General features: G+C 40.9%; 1 protein-coding gene across 10 annotated transcripts in view; it reads left to right on the top strand.

The window, feature by feature from the left end:
- Positions 1-2,546: 2,546 nt before the first annotated feature.
- Positions 2,547-21,640, top strand: part of TCF7 (transcription factor 7) — a 118,420-nt gene continuing 99,326 nt past the window's right edge. For 3 of the 10 annotated variants that reach the window (XM_034780419.1, XM_034780418.1, XM_034780421.1), the window contains exons 1-3: positions 2,551-2,779; positions 2,925-2,991; positions 3,686-3,792. In XM_034780419.1, coding sequence (XP_034636310.1) covers positions 2,582-2,779; positions 2,925-2,991; positions 3,686-3,792 — 372 coding nt within the window. In that variant the 5' untranslated portion in view covers positions 2,551-2,581. Of the gene's footprint in view, positions 2,780-2,924; positions 2,992-3,685; positions 3,793-21,640 lie in introns of all 10 variants that reach the window. The other 7 variants (XM_034780426.1, XM_034780425.1, XM_034780422.1 and 4 more) reach the window with 6 other exon arrangements.

The following is a 21,640-nucleotide window of genomic DNA, read 5'->3' as shown; positions in this document are numbered from 1 at the left end:
ATCTATACAAATAAAAGAAAGAAATCCTGGCCAATGCTTTCAGAATTGGAGCCTAAATATGGATATAGTAACCTAGCTTTAGGCACCCAAATTTTTTTTTAAAAAATTGGCTCTTGTGAATAATATAAATCTTGGGGTTTTTTTTTTTTTAAACTTCCATAATTACTAACTGGTGTATTTAGGATTAAAAAGGCTTTTCTCTTCCTCTCCCCCCCCCCTTTTTTTGTTGTTGTAATGTGTGGGTCAAGGTTAATGAAAATAAGATAGATCTTTTATTTGGGGTCTTAAATATAATATTATGTGCCTACCAGAGATATAGGATAAAATATTTGCTCTGCTTGAAGATTATGTGATATTTGTATTCTAAGCCTCACCACAGTGGGTTTCTTTAAATAGAAGCTATACTTTACTCCTAAATTGCTTAAGGCAAAGGAAGCAGAGATGATGTTTTTATGAATGTTTAAATGCAAATGGAACTGAGAGTGAATGCTATGCTAGCTAACATCAAAGGCTCACCAAAATCTCTGCATTAATGAGGCTCTTTGTTTCCCGGATCACAGATTACAACAGGTTTCCAACTCATTGCCAAGGTTTTATCTCCATTTGGGAGGGCTGTAAATCTGACGATTTTTTTTTTCAGATGCAAAACAAGAGGATCATCTGAAAGAAAAGAAAATTTAAAGTAGCAAATATTTCATTCAAATTATTCCTCACAATTGATTGCAGCTTTTGATTCTTTTAAAATATAATCTGAAAAAGAAAGGAAATTTACAAATGGATTCACCTAAACTGTAGCACTTTCATAAATTTGGTTTGACTAGCTGAGTAAGGAGAGGTATAAGCAATATCATGTATAGTATCCTGTCTATTTCACATATCATCTAGTTTTCCCCATAAAAAAGTAGCAAAAAAAAAAATACCTGGTCAGTGTTCTTTAAAAATTAAATATATTGATTACTTTTTAAAGTGGCACCAAATAATTATTCTCACCCCAAAAAGCAATAAAAAGCCACACACAGCAATAAGCTTCTTAATTAACAGACAAAATAGGGACCCAGATTTTCAGCTCCTTCAAGTGTTGAATGCGACAAATATGTGCTATATTGGGTCATAAAGCCCAATTTACATGGCGTCATTACAACCTGTAGAAAAACTCTCCGAAACTCCGGGCTATCTTATGCAATCTTAATTAAGGAAAACAAACAGCGGTATGTTTTTCTAAGCTACCAGAGACAAGCACCGGACCTGTTGTATGTGATCAGCCGAGATGGGGAGTTTCCTTTCCATGGGAACTGTGGGGTTGTTTTGTTTTTTTTCCCCCTCTTCTCTCCAAACTGACGCCAGATCAGACGTGTCTAGTGTCTTTGGAAATTGGCTGCGAAGATGTTTAATTTCAGGTTTCCGGACCCTCCGGGCAAGTTAGGAAAACTAATAATTTTCTGAAATCCGACGTCACGTCTGTGTTCCTAACGAGCTCGGGGAGGGGGAGGCGGGTGTTTGCAAGACTTGCAAACGAGACTGCCCCTGCCCAGGACCCAGCCAGGACTGGACACCGGGGCCGGGCAGAGGGGACGTGGAGGCTGAGATGTCCCCTTCAAGGATATGCTCAACCCACTGCCACGCTCCCTCGAGGTCTGCACGTTGCCTCGGCCCTGGGCGCGCTGGCAGAGAACCGACGACGCACGGGCTCGGTCAAAGCTAAAGAAATAAATAAAAATCAATCCCCACAGCAAAACGTCTGGGCTGGGCCCGATCCTGCTTCCCCGGAGTGAGTCAGGGGCGTCTCCCATTGACTCCAGGAGCGGGTCCCCGGGCAGCCACACGCCCCAGCGAGCTGGGGAGCGCCAGGGCCGGCTCGGGGAGGGGCTGAAATTTAACATTTCAGCAACTGGTGCCTGGTTAGTCCAACAATAACATTAAAATCTCGCTGGGGAAACCCCCCCTGGGAGACCTCCCCGAGCCCAGCGCGGGCCCCGCACAGGCGCTGGGGCCGAGACGGGCTGTGCCCCCGGGGCGCCTGGCGGCTCTGCGGTGGGGCATGTAGCGGTGCCCAGGCTCCCCCCAGCCGGGCTCCAGCTCGCTCCGCGGGGACGCGCCTGGGCGTGCAGCGAGCGAGCGCGGGCCCTTTAAGACAGGCGCGCGGGGCTGTGTGTGTGCGCGCGCGAGAGAGAGAGCCACCCAACCCCTCCCCTGCGCTGTCAATCAGCCGGCGGCTGCTTTGATGTCTCCAGCCCTTGGCTGCTGGAGCTCCTCCGTCTCGCTCGCACACACCGCTCGGCGCCGGGCGCTCCAGAGCCGTGTCTCTCCCGGCCAGAGCCTCGGGCTTGCACCACCCCAGGCTGCTACTTCGCTGAACTTTCCGGGGGCTGGGGGGGCGGGGAGGGGGGGTGCTGCTGGCCCCAGGATCTCGCTGCTGCTGCTGCTTCATCCTCCTCCAGGCTGCAGCATTGCAACCCCCCTGCCCCCGCCCCTTCCCCCCCAAAAAGGGTTTGATCTTCGGGGGGTGGGGGGAGAGCGGCTGCAGCCGGCGAAGTTCCCGTGTGGCTCGGAAGGGGCGAGGCGGGGACGGGGGGTGGGGACCATGCCCCAGCTCAGCAGCGGCGGAGGGGATGACCTGGGGGCCAATGACGAGATGATCGCCTTTAAGGACGAAGGGGAGCAAGAGGAGAAGATCCAGGAAAACGCCTTCACCGAGCGCGATCTGGCCGACCTCAAATCCTCGCTGGTGAACGAGTCGGAGAGCAACAGTAGCCCCGCTGCCGCGGCGGCCGATCCGGAGGTGAGAGCCCGCGGCCAGCCCCCAGCCCGCACAAAGGGCTTTGCCTCCTTCCAGCCGATTTCTTTCTGGTTTATTGCAATGAATAAAACTTTCTCCCCCCCCCCCCGGCCCCTGCTGTGCTTTTCTCTCCCTCCCTCCCCCACAGGCGATCAGGCGTGTGCAAGATCCACAAAGGGTTTATCAGGAGAAACTCCCGGATCACATGGAAGATGGTTAGTTTCATAAACCATTCATTTCTCCTGCCCTTCCTCTTTCTGTGCACCCCCCCCCCCCAGCCACTTGGGTGATGCGCTGAGTCCTGGGTCGGGGGTGGGGGGGAGAGAAGAGAAACTTCGGTTTCTTTCTATAAATCAGAGCAGACAAAAAAAAAATCAGGGAGGAACTTTGATTCGCCAGATGAAGAAGCCCTTGCGTGCTTGATACATTGGATTGCCACAACACAAGGGGGTTTAGTCACTCCCTTGACATTTAATGTGTAAACAATCCTCCCCTTTCTCACAGTGTCTGAAATATTATTGATCTGCTCATCTCTTGGTGGGGTCCTGGGAGGCAAGTTTTGCAAAGTGGCGGTGATGCGGGGTGGATGGTCCAGGAATACTGCTGCTGTGTGAAGTGTGCTTCACCCGAAAGGGGAAAAGGCTTGAGCACGAGCTTTTATTTGGCTTTGTTACTAAAGCCAAGTCAGAGCTGTAGATGGGGGTGGGCTAGTCCCACAGATAGAAAATACAGTCCGTTTATAAGTCCTAAGGGCAAACCATGCACATGAAATAATTCTACTAGTGGAGAAGGCACCAAAAATATATAGGATGCATGGCATGTTCTGTTTGCAAACTACAAGCACCTCGCACAGGCAGAGGAATGACCTGTTGCAGGGCAAGTCCTAATGAAGTACTTTAATTTTAACAGGTATAAAGCATCAGGACACGGGGATGTACAAAGGATCTGCTTATTCTGGCTACCCTTTTCTAATGCTCTCAGACCCTTATCTGCCAAATGGATCTATGTCACCTTTGGTGAGTTCATCATGTTTTCGAGAAGTTTTTAACCTTTCACAGTTGAAGTATGTTGCTGTCTGCCATGCAATCACTTGATGCCAGTGTTTTTAACTGACATGATGTAGCATTGTTTCTAAAATGCCTAGGACGGGGGCCTAAAGAAATGACAGGAAAAAGATCAGAGAGGATAAATGATGCTCGGCCGTAGGACAGTGGTGTAGTTCTGAATTATCCAGAGCGGTTTCTTTTCAGATCACCTCAGCTTCTAGTTTCATCTCCAGTGTTTCAACAAAAAGAGTTACCTCCAGAATGCCCCCTTCATTTTTGCTTAAATATTAGATGATAATTTGTGATGTACGTGTTTAAGGATCTAGTCCCCAGATCAACTTCCCCTTGTAAAATGGCTTGCTTTGCACTCTCCCCCTCCCCATGAAAGGGTTCAGTGGTGGATGATCTCCATACTGATGTACGTTTTACCATATTTAATTAATTGTAGTTGGTCCTACACAAAGGTCTAATGTGACTAGTAGGCAATGTTTGTTCCAATCTTTATTTTACAGAAGTTTTGCAAAGAAATATCAAGTAAGTTCTAGTAATTAGATACACTTCAGTACTTACAGTAAGTTGTGCTAAATGAATTCTTTGATATAGTGTGCTATTTAGGGAGGGGTTTTAGCAGAAAATCCCTATCCGTAGCCATCTCTAGCAGAGTTTCCAACAGAAATTGCAACTAACAAACACAAAGGGGCAAATTCTGCCGTCCTTAGCATTGCTGTAAATCTGGAATGATTGCATGGGTTTCAACCATTATTCTGGACGTGGGGGAGTTGTGTAAATGAGAACAGAATATGGTTGTCATCTTTAGTTTTGTTCTTACTGCTACAAGATTTTGAAGAATACATTTTGACCTCCTTAATGTAAACCTGAGGTTTATTGAAATTCTACTAAGTTTCTGTGCACTGGAAAAGTAAGAATACAAAAACTGCTTGCACAGGGTAGTGGTGGTGGCTAGTTATTTTTGAAATCTACTTGTGTCTGTAGTGCAGTTACACTTTACCGGGCAGATCTTCAGCTGGTGGAGTTGTTGTAATTCCACCAAAGTCAGCATACAGCAGCTGAGGACCTGCCTCTATGTTTTTATAATTTTCTTCATTGTACAAAAATAAATGATACATTTGCCAGGCAGTGCCAATATGGAGCATTGTATATGCATCTCGTCGCTTGCTTCCTATCCCCCTACCCATTACTCCAGTTTCCCGTTAATCCTCTCATTTCTCTAACAGATAATGCTCTTCTTTCACTATCACATTTTGAAGCGTGATACTAAAGCTGTTTTTTACAATGGCATTAATTTGTGCTCCCTGGTGCAGAACTTGGATGAGCTGTCACTTGTGTTGGCACAGGAGCTATTCAGATGCTTCAGAAGTCTGTGAATATTTATATCAATCTTAACCCTTTGCAGATCTTATTCTATTGGTTAAAACTGTGGCAGCCTATTTATTAGCAGTGTGGTTAAGAAATACGCTTTTGGTTAGTGAACCAGTTAAGGAACCTCCCACCACCGCTAATGTAAAAAAGTACAGGTTTACAGTTGGAGGAAGACAGAGTAAAACAAACAGTACAGAAATCAAGAGAGTGAAAAATGACAAGCTGAGCGGGCATGATTCAAAGCCCATTACAATCAATGGAAATCTTTTAAATCAAGCCATACAGATTGTGCAATGCCTTAAGTTTGGTGGATCGAAATGGTGATTTAATTTTCTATCTCAAAATCTGCAATCTATTTAAGAAGTATGGGAAGAGTTCTTCCTTAAGTCAAAGAGCAGTTGCTAGTCTTCCTTTAAGTGTAAAGAAGGTGCAATACGTATAATACAAAATACGTATACAAAAGTTAACCTAGTAAGTACTTTTACTACTATATTTGTGATTATATTAATACTGTCCATGTTCTATAAGAAGTAGGTCTTGATCTGATGGTTATTCCCACTGACTGTGTGATCAGTATTATACTGAAGATTTGGGATACTATACTTGTCCTCAAAGAAAAATATTGTGTTTTTAATTAAAATTCTGGCAGGTTAAGGAAATGGAGTTTGTTTTCTTTTAATGTGTGAAGAATGGGGTTGTACATCACTATAGTGCATCTACTTGGTAGTGAAGTGCTTTCTCTAGCTGGGGTTTCCTGTGAACATTTGTAGGTGGCTGGGATGAATTTTGTAATCTTCCCCGCCCTCTCCCCTGCCCCCCCCCCCCCCAAAAGGGAAAAAGCCAGGCAATGCTTTTTCAAACCATCAGAGGTTTTTTTCATTAAACCATTGAAAAAAATATACCTCAGGCATATCAAAGATCCTGGAAAGATCCAAGAGCATTCAGAATTAAGGCTGAAAGTTGAACTCCCGCACTGTAGTGTGTTATAAAATTACATATTGTCTGGAGATTCCTGCTTTACTTAGACATGGTGTTGTGAATTAAGGCTGGAGTTAGTTTGGAGTGTCTCTACTTTTGTGAACAAGTCACAACTTTAGCATAACTGTGGTAACGTTAATTTTTTAAAATTTATTTTCACACTAGCCCCAGTTGTGTTTCAGTTTCCTTTAGGGCTCAGTCGTAGTTTGCTAACTGAAGTAATAGACAGGAGTGCTTGAATTGATTTCTTGTTAAGACTTCATATAGCATAGTAGGTTTCATATATACATATACATTTTATTGAAATGCACCCAATCCTGATTTTATGTGCATCTGTACCTTTCTTGAACCATGAATTAGAAGTGACTTGGTGCTTGAGTTCACCATCAGTAGAATGCTCCGGTTGATGGGTTTTGCTCTCACTTTACAGCGAGATGGTGGCTAAAGGCCATAGGTGCTGGAACTAGGGATGCTGCCACACTCTCTGGTTTGAAGTAATTTCCATCATATATTGGGTTTACAGTTTGGTTCAATTGCTCCAGCACCCCTGCTAAAGACCTCATTTTAGCGCCCTGTGGTCAGCTATTTGGCACTCTGGCCAAATCAGGTTGCCCACGCAATAGACCGACAGGGCTCTTCTAATGTGATTATGATCAATCATATTGATACCTGTTTGAGCATGCTGTGCACAGATTGTGGATGTATTAGGTCACAAGGTGTTCTGGACTAGCATTGTCAATATTGGTGCTGCATATGTGTATCCAGGGACTAATCCCGCACTCCGTCCTCTGAGAAAACTCTAGCTTTTCCCAGAACAGAAGGTGTAGACTCTGTCAGTTACAAATCTGCATGAAACTTCCAATGAATGAATATGAATGTGTTCAGAAAGTATTTTTCCAAATGAAACATCAAATCAAAAAAGTATATCCTTTTTTTAAATGGTACAAATGACTTTTAAAGCGAATTAAGGTGCGTCCTTAGTAGTTACATCTGTCTTTTAGATAGTTACAAACAGTAGAGGTCAAACATGTTAAAACTTTGCTCAGATTAAAATCTTCTTCTTGCTCTGGTTGTATAATTGAGTTTAGGCCTGAGGGAGTTTTCTGAACATTGTTACATCTTGTAGCGCATGGTAGTTAAAGGTTTTCAGAAGCACTGATAAGTTTCCTGCATTTTGTATATGGGAATATAAAATAAGGAAATTAACTGTGTGGTAGTGGAAGTGCGTAGGGGCCAACCTTGCACTTCTAAAGTCAGTGACAGAATTCCCAGTGACTTTAACTGGGCAGGATCAGACCATCTACTCATGGGACCAAATTTTGCCGTCATTTTCCATGCAACACAGTTGGATTTGGTGGGCTTGTAAGGTAATTTAGGGAATAATTAATGCTTTTCAAATACAAGGCTAAGACTCTGGAGTGGCTTTCCCATTCTTTGGACTCCAGCAAACTGAGGCTTCAGTGTCCCCAGTTATTTGGAAAACAAACACCCTACAGAATCTCTTTAAAAGTACTTAAGAATAGATCTTCAAACCAAAGCTCAAATTGGAAGGGGGAAAGTAGAAGTACTATCCTAAGCTTCACCCATTTGAGATACCACAGTGGGGTGCCATTGACAGAAGATTGCATGGATTTTCAAAATCGAATACCCTATAACTCTGTGGGGCTCCTCAGATTTGGTTCTTTCTCAGTGGAGTTTGGATACAACCTTGGGCAAGGCTGGATTAAGGCATAGCCACACAAGGCATATGCCTATAGCCCCAGTTCTCAGGAGTCATGTGATCATATCAGAATCTGTTTGAGCTAAAAGAGAATCTCCATTAGCTGTTAGCAGTATGACATCTATGGCACACGGCGAACCAGTTCAGTTTCCATTCAGTAGAAGGCAGTGCTACACAAACTCTAACCGCTTCCTTAGAATACATTAGCATGTACTTAGTATAAAAAAGAAGTCCATTCTCCTTAAAGCAAACAAGACATACTAAAGAACCTCCCCAGAATTATCCTCTATAGCCCATTTCACCTGGGAGGAGTCCAGAGTTTTCTAGACAAGCCAGTCAGTTTTGTGTCTCCTCCATTACTAGTACAAGACAGGGCTAAATTCTATTTTAGTGCCTTTCCTTCAGAGATGCAAAGTTGCCTTCTCAGTGTCTGAAAATCGTGTCCTGTTCCTGGCAAGTTCCCTCCACTTGCTGTGCCAAAGTATCACATCGCAAAATATTGATCCCTAACTCTCCAGAATATGAACAGAAAAGAAGTATTACAAGAAGTGGCCAACCAGTAAAGTGTAAATGTAGTTCAATGAGCTACCCAAATATACTTTAAATCTGGAACTTTGGGTTCACATTCCCATTGGTGCAAATATTGTAATGGATTGAGATTTAAAAAATGTTAGGGGCAGATTCTGGTCCTATTGCAATCAATGGCAAAACTCTTCTTGGGTTCAGTGTAATCATACTGTGTCACTATCTATCTCTTTAGATGCTCAGGGCCATATAAATACCTGATTAGATAGATTGGCTCAGACTAACAGCTGCAAAGGAAAAGTAGCTCTGTGCCTTACCACTAGTGCCTGCTGCTGAGTGAAATCGGTGGTGCCATCATGATTTCAATCAGTTTCTCTTGACGGTAGGTGCCACACTATTGGGCACTAGTGGGACAGTGCTCTTCCCCTGTAGATGCCAACACCAGTTATCCTGCTTCTGTCACTTGAAGGGAAAGGCGATAGTTGAGCAACTCCCTGGCCAAGGGACATCTGAGCAGGCCGGCAGATGACTATTTTGCTCTCCCCTGACCAAACCACATCTTCTAGCTCTTCACCTTGCTTGAGATCAGATGAGGGTGAAAATAGTTCTTTATATTCAAAGTGAAATGTTGGATGGTCGAATGTATCAAGAGACAGAGATTCCAAAGTATTCTATTTACGTTTGGTTCAGCTGTGGTCATATTCTGAGGAAAATTTAATTTCTGGGGATTCATATTGTACCACCATATTGTATTTGAAGCAGTACTTGAAATAATTGAACTGTTTGAAATAAATTAGAGAGTTCTGCTTAAGAAGCAACGACAAGGTATGGCCCTTTGTCCCCCTGGTAATAAAACTTCCTTTTAAAAAAATTTTGACTGAAAAAAATTGAAGAAAAATCTCACATACAAAAACTTATTTGTTTCTATAACTCTCTTTGTTTGTGAATAGCTGTATACAGATGTTTAAAGGGTGTAGTATATGTATCCTCCCACAACAATTCCTTAATAGGATACCTTGTCATTTGTTGCATCAATCATGAACATAGTTTACTGGCATTTAGTTGTAATTATGTTAATTTTGACATGTGTTAAAGTCACCACCCATGCAGGTTGGATTATAGTTGTTGCTGTTTGTTAAAGTGTTACCAAATCAGCTGTGTGAATATTTTAAAAACAAGAACAAACCTAAACCAAAATTCACAAGGCTCATCCATGTTAATGATTAATGTCCTGGAAACTTTCGCTTTGAAGAACAAAGTGATTTTTAGGTTTCAGGGATACAATGTGTCTGAAACAAGGGAACATACTTGTTCAGCCTAATACTCACCACTTAGCTCTTTGCAAATTGATATTAAAAAATAAAATCTTTAACACAGTATTGCTCCAAGCTCAAGACTAACACATTTCTGCCTGCAGTCAATTTTTTGCAGTCAACTTACAGACACTATTAAACTTCTGTGTTCACATAAAAAGCCTCAGTGCAAAGTTGCTGGCAGAATGCTTCTCTTGTTTACCTGTACATGTAACCATGTATGTGACTAAACATGCAGACACATTAACACGTCTGTATGGCTGATTATATTTACTATTTTCATAGTGTATCTATGCTGGGCCAGATTTTAATAATAGATATATGAGCAGCTTGTATCCCTGTGTATCTTAGAAAATCTGCTAGTATAGCAGATCTTTCAAGGTGCGGTTATGTGCATTGCACACCTAAGATTAAAGTCTGATCCTTACTGTCTATGTATAAAGATGTCAGATTACAGTTGTACACTGACACATACCAGCTGTTTTTAAGGAAGTATCTATCACTCATGCTTATTTCACCTATACAGTTCTGTCTGGTTACATTTGCACTGTAAGTATTACAGTGACACCACATTTAAAGTTCCTTTAGTGCAATTTAGCATTTCACTTTCAGTGATTCACTTGTGGCCTTAGAGAAAATAAAGGAAATTCATGATCCAACGTCCCCTACCTCTGCTCACATAGAATTTAAATGAATGATGTGAGTATTTTTGTAGGGAGATGAATGATATTTTCTTGGATAGAGTGGGTTTGTGAGAGTTGTAATAAAGTCTGTGCATCTGCCATTCAGTCAAGACTTCTGCCTTGGGTATGAGTCCAGATGGAAAGGGTTTCATGCATTCATTGTTGCTTTGCTTCTGCCATGGGCCACTTCCGCTGTAGTGCTGGCCATCCACAAAGTACTTTGCTGTAGTGGTTCCTGGGGTACTGTATTTCCACCACCATAACTGCAACTTCCCTCTCACTTACTACCTTGAATCAGTGATGCATGACTGCTTAGAGTGACTCAACACCAGACAATACTCATTCCTTTATTCTCTGCTGCTATTCTTTAGCTTTTTATGCCTCTCTCACTGCAGCTTACTTCTTTATCTTGGTGCGTTTTCTTGGTACTGTCAGCATCTCTCAAAGAGTGCTCTATATTGTTGCCTCAATTTACCAGTGGTGGGTGGAGGTCACAAAGGCAGTAAAGTATGTACATGACTCTTGTCAGAGTCTTAAAGGAGTCACCATCCTAGGGGAAAGTTCTCAGCCTACACAATGTCCTGTGTTGCTGCTACAGTGGGATCTCATGAATATCCCCACGTGGGCTCTTTCATGCTGTCTACCTTCAAATAGTTCCTCAATAAAAAAAAAAAAAAAAAAGCTATACCATGATATTTGCTTATTAATCTTCCAGGATCTGGAAGATGGAACAAAGGTTCAATAGGAGGACTTGATGACTCAGAGGACTTTTAACGGGCTACAGAGCTGTTCGCTTTGTGGTTGCTAATTCTGATCTAGCTGGATCATAGAGACCTAAGGACCATTACTATCTGATAGGCTACTGCACTAACTCCTCGCAGTTTGTCATCTCAGTCCAGTTCCTGATGGACTTGTGCCTGCATTATAAAAGCCACTGTTGATGTTGAGCTGACTGGTGAGCCGTCCCAGCAGACAGCAAGTTCTGGATGATCTGGATAATGGAATGTCTTCTCACCCTGCTATGTTAGTGCTGAGGCACGCTTGGTGCCTCTTGCTGTCTGCACCAAAACTATTGTGTGTGTAAACTGAGGACTAAGCCGACCAGTTCAGTACATTTTATGAGCATTACCTGCTCCTACTTTGTTTTTGTAAAGGAAATTACAGCATCATATACTTTTGAGTCTTGAGGATCCAAAGGCCTTTTCTCAGTCACCTCTAAACTAAATTGGCCAAATATCTCTGACTGTGCATTGGTCTCTCCTCACCATGTGACGCATAATCACCCCAGAGACCCACTGTTTTCTGTCTGTTTGCATTTAGAGGTTTATGAATTAACACCATACTCCAAGCTACTGAGGGCCAAATTCTGCCACCATTACTCAAGCTGAGTAGTTTAATGGAAATCAGTGGGATTACTCAGAGTGAGATACTACTTAATGTGAGTAAGGATGACAGAAACTGGACCTAACTTAACTTGTAGATGTAAGTCATTGAGTGAGAAGGAAGCAGTTGACTGTCCAGGAAGGATAAGCCTTTGAACAGGCCCTTTGTGGTTTAGCTCTGAGCAATGGTACCTCTAGTTAGGAAGCCCATCTGCTTCTCTTTTCTCCACACCTGATATATGGAGTGTTTAGTTCAAGTCAGAAATAAAGTGATATCCAGAAATACGGATATTCTTGGTGCATAATTTTTTTTAAATATAAACGTGATACATGTTGAACTATTAGGAAGTGTCAAAGGATAAAATGCATATAACATGATGATTCTAAAAGGAGATAGCTGCTGCATTGATAGGCTTTGCAGAATTCAATTTTTTTAAAATAATTTCAACAGCTAATATCAGGTTTTTTTTATGCATTTATTTTTATCAATTTAAATTCACAGTTGTGGGAAATTATGAAGGGTGCCAGAATGGGGGTGCAGACAATTAATGACAGATGTTGAGATTCAGAAAGTTAAAGCTTTAATTGTTAAAACACAAATTGTCAACAGCACATGTCAAACTGTACAAATAAAATATTTTTAAATCAAACTAACTTCTCAAGCAGCATTTTTCTTTTTTTGCCTATAACTAAATTTCAATCATCAGAGGAAATATTTTTCATCAGTTTGTAGGGGGTGGGTGGGGGTGAAATTGACGTTTTACTGACATTTACAGATAAAAATCTAATCCGTCAAAGCCTAGTTATTGTGATGAGTCATTTCATATGTATTGGTGAGTATTAAAAAAATTCTCTAGAGGATCTATGACTGACTGCTGCAATTATTGACTAGAAGGCTTAATTAATCCTCTGTGATGATCTAGTATTATTGTTAATATGACATTGGTGTAAATGGTCGCTCAGCAATGTTTCTAGGTATCTAATTATCTTGTGATTGTTTCTGGTCTTCTCTCTCCTTCCAAATCAGAGTTGTTTTCTAGTATTTCAGTGACATAGGAAAGGGGTCATGGTTGGAGTGTGCATCCATACTCTGGCAAGCTCCAGCTGACAAAATGGCCTCTTGGCGCCATTGGTACCCAGACTGTCAAACTGGCCAGAAGCTCAGGATTAAAGGGTCACTAAGATGGCTGACACCCCCAACCTCTGGTCCCGTGCTAAGCACAGCTCAGCTGCACCAAAGAATCTGGTCCATTTTGTTTTACTCAATCCCAAAATTAGTCTTCTCTTAAAAACTAACATGGGAGGTTTTAACTACAAACTCAAACTAGATATTTTAATCTAGGGCACTTTCCACATCCACTTAGAATAGTTTGAAGTCTGATCAAATGTTAGGCAAAAAACACTGAGTGTCTCTTTTGTTCTGCTGAGCTGTTTGAACTGTATACACAAAATACACATCTGTGTAAAAGAGCCACACAGTAATCATGGACTGACCAAATATGTATATTTTTTAAAAACGTGATTCAAACCCTATGCTGTATGCTGAATTTATTTTCTCCTGTGGTTTATTCTTTGGAATGGCATATGTTAGTGGAAACAGAGATTCTTCTGGGATGTGACATACACAAAAAGGAAAATGTGAGAGGCTAGAATCACAAAATATTATTGACTCGGCAAAAGGGCAACAAAATGAGCATGTTTTTAAAATAATTGTTTAGTTGATGTTCTTCACGCAAGGTTCTTGAAATGAACCTGTGTTCTAACAGAAGAGTGGTCCTACAGATATTGTTTTCATGTTTGGGAGATAAAATCTCCTAAGCCTATCAAGTGAAAATTAGTTCCTGTTCTATGGCATGGAACGATTAATGATTTGGATCTCATAAAATATTGCATCCTGGAAATTACTAGCACATGCTTTTGTGTCATGTAAGTTGAAGGAGAAAAGAAGTAGTTTCCTGCTGAAAAATGTTCTCCATCCAACCTCTTTAATATGACTTTGCTGTTTAGATATTGGACCAAATTCTGCTCTTAGTTACACTGGCAGGCATAACCTCATTGACACTGGTATAATGGAGATCAAAATCTGGCCTTTGGACTGTGGTTTCATACCATAACTTACAACAGGTGGCAATGTGGGCTTTGAAATCAGAACACTAAGTGGCAAGCAGATTTTCAGGTCCCTACTAACGTTTTCTGGGCTCGTGAGTTGATTTGATGAAATGCCATGACAACCAATTTTGTCACTTATCACAAACAAATACTAACCCTAAATCTGAAGCAGAAGCAATAATATAAAGTAAGAAATGAAAAAAATTCTTAAATTTTCTCTGATACAAAGCAATTTGAGCAGGACTCTACACCATATGAAACACATTATAAATACTCTTGTAAAATCCACATCATTATACCACATGAAAAGCTGGGTCCTAAAAATAGCCATTCACAGAGGATGCTGGCTAGTAGTAATTTCGGCAATCATGAAATAGTTGCGTTGAAATCCACATGCATGCACACCCACAGAGTGCTCTGACTTGAATACACTTAGCAACGGGACATTATTGTCCCATAAATAGTCTTCCATCTATTGCCTTTTCTTTCTGCTTTTATTCCTGCTCCTCTGACTAGTTTTATTGAAAAAAATGGGTAATCAGTAAAGATTTGCTTTCTCACAGGAAAACTCTTTCCCTGTCATCAATTTGACAGCCTCAGTGCTTGAAAACATCAGCTGTTGTGTTCTCCTTTCACCATTCTTCTGAATTATTCCTCTCTTTTTTCCCCTCAATAGGGAAGTTCTTCTCACAGGCATTGTCAATATAATTTCCTTAAACAGTCATATTTTTCTTGTATGGTTTATTAAGTTTTCAGTTTGTCATAGACGCAAAGCATGTACTTGCCTGATATTTAGACGTGTGGCTGTCAAAACTTATATTCTTACCTAGTGCTCTAGGTTTAAGAACTGCCATGCCTAATCAGACCATGTTGTTTAGTATTCAGAGGAATGTGCAAGAAAGTCACCAGTAGGCAGTTATGGAATAACTTGTCCAAAAGGAAAGCTTCTTCTTAACCTCATCAGTTAGAGTTTGGCTTATGCCTTGAAGCCTGAGAATTTATAATCTCCAAACTTTGGAATTTGAGGGGCAGATCCTCAGCTAATATAAATTCTCATAGCTCCATGGAAAACAATAAGTTAGGTCAATTTACATTACAAGTTGAACTTCCCCTGTTTTTAAAAAAAATCCTCACTATTTTAAGGGTATTTCTTTTTTAAAAAAAGTTTGCAATGTAGGTGTTGAACTGTAATTTAATTTGTCTTTTGTAAGTAGAGATCTGGACCATGGATCCAAGAATCTTCACATTTTGAATGGGGGTGTTTTGAATGTGGCTTAAGCCCATCCCTACCTTTAACTGTATGTCTCCTCTAAACCCACTGGAAACTATTTATTTCCCTAAAAGTTAGTTTGCTTATGGGATTGGGAGAAAAGCTTTGGAGATATCAAACAAAATAATAGGGTGTTCAAGAAAATAGCTGGCATGAAAACCATAGTTGGCATGAAAATAGCTGGCATTATATAGCTGGCATGAAAACCATTACGTCTGAAGTTTCATTAAAATCAGATGTAACTGTGGTTCTAATGGTATAGTAGACAAAGTCTTTAGGAAATATAAGTTTAAGGGATTCACGGTGGGAGTTTTATTCAGCCTTCAAATTGCGTTTTAACTTAAAGGGTAAATCTTGTCCCACGTCCAGCTTCAGAGTTCCTTTCCAGTGGTAACATTGTCTACAATTTTTATTCAAGCTGTTGAATTTTTACAGGCCTTCAGTAAGTTTGGAGAATCACGTGCCATCAAATAACTGTTAGCTGTTGCTAATGTAGTTCCTTAAAAGACTCACAACCTGACTTCATGGCTGAGACCAAGGTCACATTTGGCAATATAAGTGTGTCTAGTTTTCCTGCCATTCCACTGGCCTGGTACAGGGAAACTTTGTGGGTTACTTATTATGAGCAGAACCCACTAAAGAATACATGTTAGATTGGTGCTACGTTTGAATATTGGAAGTTCTTAGTGGCACTTGAATGCAAGAGTTAACGTAGAGACAATTTTACTCAGGCATTTAAAAGAAAGATAGAGTTGCTCATTACATCAAATTACAGTTTTCAGTGTTTGGCGTTGATTGACATTATTGTGTAACTAGAAACATTGTAAACCTGCTTGCAAAGGTATGACTGTAATATATTTAAAATTACATTAATTGTATTGCCATAGTGCCTAGAGGATCAGGTCCCTATAGTACTACAGACTGTATAAAAAATTGAGACATCATTATTTTTGGTAAGGATTTAAGCCCAGCCCACATATATGAATGAACACAATAGGTCTTGGCTAAACCTAATCTATGTTGCATAGTGGGAATTTAACTCATGATTTTCTGGTTTAAAAAACAAAAAAACCTAAACAACTTTGGCCTCTACTATTCCACTGCCTTATAGCTGACTCTCTCTCTTTTTGAAGAGACAAGGTGGGTGAAGTAATATCTTTAATTGGGCCAACTTCTCTTGGTTACAGAGACAAGCTTACACAGAGCTCTTCTTCAAGTCCTGAAGAAGAGCTCTGTATAAGCTTAAAGAAGAACAGGAGTACTTGTGGCACCTTAGAGACTAACAAATTTATTAGAGCATAAGCTTTCGTGGACTACAGCCCACTTCTTCGGATGCATATAGAATGGAACATATATTGAGGAGATATATATACACACATACAGAGAGCATAAACAGGTGGGAGTTGTCTTACCAACTCTGAGAGGCCAATTAATTAAGAGAAAGAAAAAAAAAAAAACTTTTGAAGTGATAATCAAGCTAGGCCAGTACAGACAGTTTGATAATAGGTGTGAGAGTAGTCCACGAAAGCTTATGCTCTAATAAATTTGTTAGTCTCTAAGGTGCCACAAGTACTCCTGTTCTTCTTTTTGCGGATACAGACTAACACGGCTGTTACTCTGAAATCTGTATAAGCTTGAAAGCTTGCTTCTCTCACCAACAGAAGTTGGTCCAATTAAAGATAATTACTTCACCCATCTTGTCTCTTGAATATCCTGGGACCAATACAGCTACAACACCACTGCATTTCTCCTTTTTTAGACTTCCCGCCACTAGCAGGTGAGACCATTGCAAACTAATAAGCACTTGAGCAGTTTTAAACACATTCCACCTAACACAGGGGATTGCATTACACCCTTAGGGCCAACTGTCTCACAAATAAGACTTTGATCTTCACTTTTGTGACAGTTACTCTTTTGGCTACCATGATGAAGACAAATAGAGTAGAATGATTGTGCAACCTGCTCACCTCACACACAGGCTTAAAAAAATGAAATGAAGCAAACAGTAGAAATTGTTTGACACAGGATACTTGATGGGGAGGTGGCCACATATCTGGTATACAAGTTACAGTTGAACAAAGAGCTGAGATCCAGCCCCAGAGACTAACTTCTGTCATGTGACTGGAGGGAGGAAGTGAAGATCAGACTTTTACCAACACTTGTGTGTCACACTGTTATTATATGGTGTCAGAAGAAAGTGAAATCTCTGGTAAAATGGAGATAATTAAGGTGCCCAAATCCCTCAGCTGGAAGGAAACCTGGACAGAGCAGGTTGTACCATTTCCAAATTTTTAATGGAAGCAGTTGGTATTGCAAAGAAGTTGGAAAGGGTGGAATCCTCCACACTGCTGAAGAGGGAAGATCTACAATCCACTGGGAGCATGGAAAGGATGGCAAAACATTCAAAAGTGTCACCTGAAAACATTGCCAGGTGAGACCAATGATGATTACATTATAGGCCTGCATAATGAAGTTAAGTCACATGTTAGTCCATTTGTTCAAATACTAGAAACCAAATTGTTTGTGACTTAACTTATAATTCAGTCAAAACCCATGGTTATTGCCAAGTCAAGTCCAATTCTTGCAAAGAACTGTGGACGTTTGCAGGAATAGTGAAAACTGTTTCCCAGACTGTGGGAAAGGACAGAAGTGCATGTAAATAAAAAATATGTTCTAAGGGATTAAGGTAGCATACTAGGATAAACAATGAGACCAGATTTGGCTTCAGTAAGTGTGCAGGCAGAGGTGTCCAGCACAGAAGCTGGTGTCATTCATACAATGACTTTCAAAATGGTTGCTAGGTGTGTCGCTCTTGGCACAAGTTGGAAAAAAAATGCAAAAGCAAATACATGAACTGTGAATCCCAACCATGAAACACACTCAAAGGAGTTGTGCCTGCTTCCACCAGGCTGGATTTGACCCTCTGTGTATAGCATCTAGGTTCTAGTAAGGTGTTCATATTTATTTATTTGTAATTGAGTGATCTTATTAATGTAGGGCACCAGGCGCTTTGCCTGATAGGCACAACATGTAACTATCTAATGAATGTGCATTAGTACAGAAATTGTATATGGGATAATGGAGAATGTTCAAGTCATGTAAGTAGTGAAGGATGTTACCAAGATTTGTGGAAGAGAAATTGGATGGTCTTGTGAATAAAGCACAGGACTGGGAGTCAGAGAACCGGTGTCCTCTCCCAGCTCTGACATTAACTCCCTCTGTGAAATTTGGTCTTTACTTCTGTGCCGCAGTTTTCCTTGAGGTTTAATTATTCAGTGTTTTATAAGGTGTTTTGGAAGCACTGAAAGGAAAGCCATGTCAAATTTAAAAACAAATATCTTGTCCCAAACCCATTGTCAACCTACTAAGGTGATGGGCATTTTAGAAATACTCAGAACGGTTTAAAAAAAAAAAAAAACTACTGTTGCTTTCTACAGCATGTATTTCTGAATATTAAACAAATTGTAACTTCATAATCCTTCAGCAAGTTGCAGGTGGCTCCAAACCACTGTTCCCCGCCAGGCAATGGGCATTTTGTTTCACTTGAAAAAACAAATAGCTTTTCCAACATAAATGATAAATTCCATAAGGTGGTGGTAGCTGGATAGAAATGTTGTTGTGAGTGTGTGATCCCAAAATGTTTTATAAGATACATGCACTATACAAATCCGTGTTATTAATCTGACAACAAAGTATCATTGCTTATTTACCAGCTTGTAACATGCTGATGAGAAAAACCTCAACAGTTGTACTACATACTTTTTGGACACATGTACCAAACCTCTGGATGCATAATTCAAATTCCTTGTTGTAAAGAAGCCTGTTTAACTTGGAACATTTTTTACTTAAACTGTAATCTCTGGGAAATCATTTGTTAACTGTAGTTAGCAGCCAGTCTGTCAGTTAATGGCTTGAGGCAAAGTCAGAAGTAAATAGGATCCTTTCATATGGCACAGAAAGGTTTATAATGAAAATATTAGAGGACTCTGTCAATTGGATATAAACCAAATTTTGAAGACATGAAGGAACTAGGAGTTATTTGGCTGCATAAGTGAGTCTTGCTAGCACGTCTGTTTGTAAAATATTAAAGCCATCAATCATGCCTATGTTTTGGCTTTTAATTCTCTGTTCTTCAGACCAAGAGCGACAGGTGAGAGCATGCAGGCACACATGTGTTCACGCAGACTGTCTGCTCATTGCTTGACACCTCTTGCGTCGCAGCACATTGATTCTCGTCTGGGCCCAGAGAGCTCCCACAGTTCAGACCGCTGGAGGAATCAACCAAAGCCAGCTTTAGTGACACTCCAGAATTTGTCCATGGCAAAATTCTCCTAAACCCCACGCAGGTTTCATAGCAGCAGGAAGTGGGAGGTATAGACTATATCATTTCTAAATAAAAGCATGGCTGTTATTTTCATTTAGGTAACAAGAATTATCTGCTTCTTTTTTTGAAGAACATCCCATGCACAATTATATCCTCAAATTTCTGTTTACATTTAGCCAGATGCTGTTCAGAAGGAAGCCAAGCAGCAGATATGGCCTAGAATTTGCAGAAAGGGGAGTAGAGAAGTCTATTTGGTCTACTCTAAAACCTCTCAGTCTCCGTGTCAGGGTGAGGAATAGCTCCCATAAGCAGCAGCTCTCCTGGTAACTCACAAAAGCCAGCAGAAATTAATGCTGCTTCCTGCGGCAGGATCTTCCTTCCATCATATCTTTGCACAAAGGGCAGTAAGGTGTGCGCCCTGCCAAGAGCTCAGTAGCAGCACAGGCAAGTTATGTGGCCAAAAGCTATGCGAGCCAGACAGAAGTACAGATAGGCTTGCCCCCAAGATGTGTGTCTGAGGCCAGATTTTCCACACAGATTTTTGGCCTTCATATGATTTGAAGATACCCTTATCTGCAGCTGCAGTCCTTCCCTCCCCTGAGGGGAAAAACAGGGTGGCAACTCAACGAGCTGAACCCTGCGGAGGTTTAGGAGCCCAGCCATGGAAGGGAAGATTTGGCTGATTATTGTGGAACATTGTGTTGCCAGGACTGAGTTTTGGGACAGAACTAACAGTGTGGAAACAAATGCAGTCAGCTTTTACTGAACTGGTTTGTAGATTACTTTAAAAAGACAATGTGTGTGTCTTGTAAAAGGCAAGACTCTCCTTTCGGATCCATGCAGCAGAGTTTGACTCTGATATTCGGGTCTGCCTACAGGTGCAGAATGCCCATCAGGAACTCCCATGTGGATATGAGAGAGGAATTTGGTCCTAAGTGGTGTTTCAGAAAAATGTGGTTGAATTATTCCTTTAAAAATGTGTGTCCTCCTTATATCTCTCTTGGAACTAGCCACAGCTTTAAAGTCAGAGTTTAAGGTCAAAAGGGGCTATCAGATCATCTAGTCTGACCATCTGTACATCACAGGCCATTTAAATTTCACCCATTTACCTCTGTGTTGAGTCCCATGTATTGAACCCCTGTACTAAGAGTTGAGCACAGATTTTAAGGATATTCAGTCTTGTTTAAGACACCTTCGTTTTGCAGATGGAGATGCATAAACTCCGCTTTGAATCAAGTTTTAAAGCACTGCTCTACTCAGCAGTTTGACTCATGCTTCATGTTGCTCTAATTATCTCAATTACACTTAACTTCTCCAAGCAATGTGTTGGATCCCATTTCCTGAAATGTGACATTCCATGATCCCAGGAACAATTATTTAAACTGGTTCTGTAATTGCACCATATAGGTACCTGGGTGGAATATCCATCATTTGCATTAAAAGTTGTCCTTCCCACCTCATCAGCAGAGCAAGCAAAGCCATTGCTACTTCAGAATTTCATCAGAGCTCATCCCTTTGCGAGCTCCAGTGATAGCCTGAATATTATTGTTCTTCCTCAAATGCTTTCACCACCTCTACCCTGTTGGGCCCATTCTGTCATGGTCTTCTGGGCATAACAGGCATGGTCCACCCATTATAGTCTTTTGGTTGTAACTAAGCATAGGCTCCATATGTTTCAGTCCACCACCAGTAGTCTTTCTGGACTTCCATGAGCTCCTGAGCATTCCCTCTTTTCACAGTGATTTCTGCAAAGGCTTCATAAACACAAAACACACACAGAAATCTTTTCCATGTATTCTGCACCCAAGGTTAGATCAACAAATGGAACAGGCTTTCATTCATGCATTCCTTACATACTCATTAGTCCCAGAACATTCAGTAAGGTATAATGAATGTCTTTTCAATCTTATTATTCTGTCCTCTCTCTGCTGTGCAATACTGTTTTTTTTTTTCAGCCAGTTTCTAAACAGATTTCAGAGTAGCAGCCGTGTTAGTCTGTATCCACAAAAAGAACAGGAGTACTTGTGGCACCTTAGAGACTAACAAATTTATTAGAGCATAAGCTTTCGTGGGCTACAGCCCACTTCTTCGGATGCATAGAATGGAACATATATTGAGGAGATATATATACACA

This window comes from Trachemys scripta, chromosome 8, assembly GCF_013100865.1.
Source record: "Trachemys scripta elegans isolate TJP31775 chromosome 8, CAS_Tse_1.0, whole genome shotgun sequence".
Classification (NCBI taxonomy): Eukaryota; Metazoa; Chordata; order Testudines; family Emydidae; genus Trachemys; species Trachemys scripta.
This window is presented reverse-complemented; position numbering and strand designations above follow the sequence as displayed.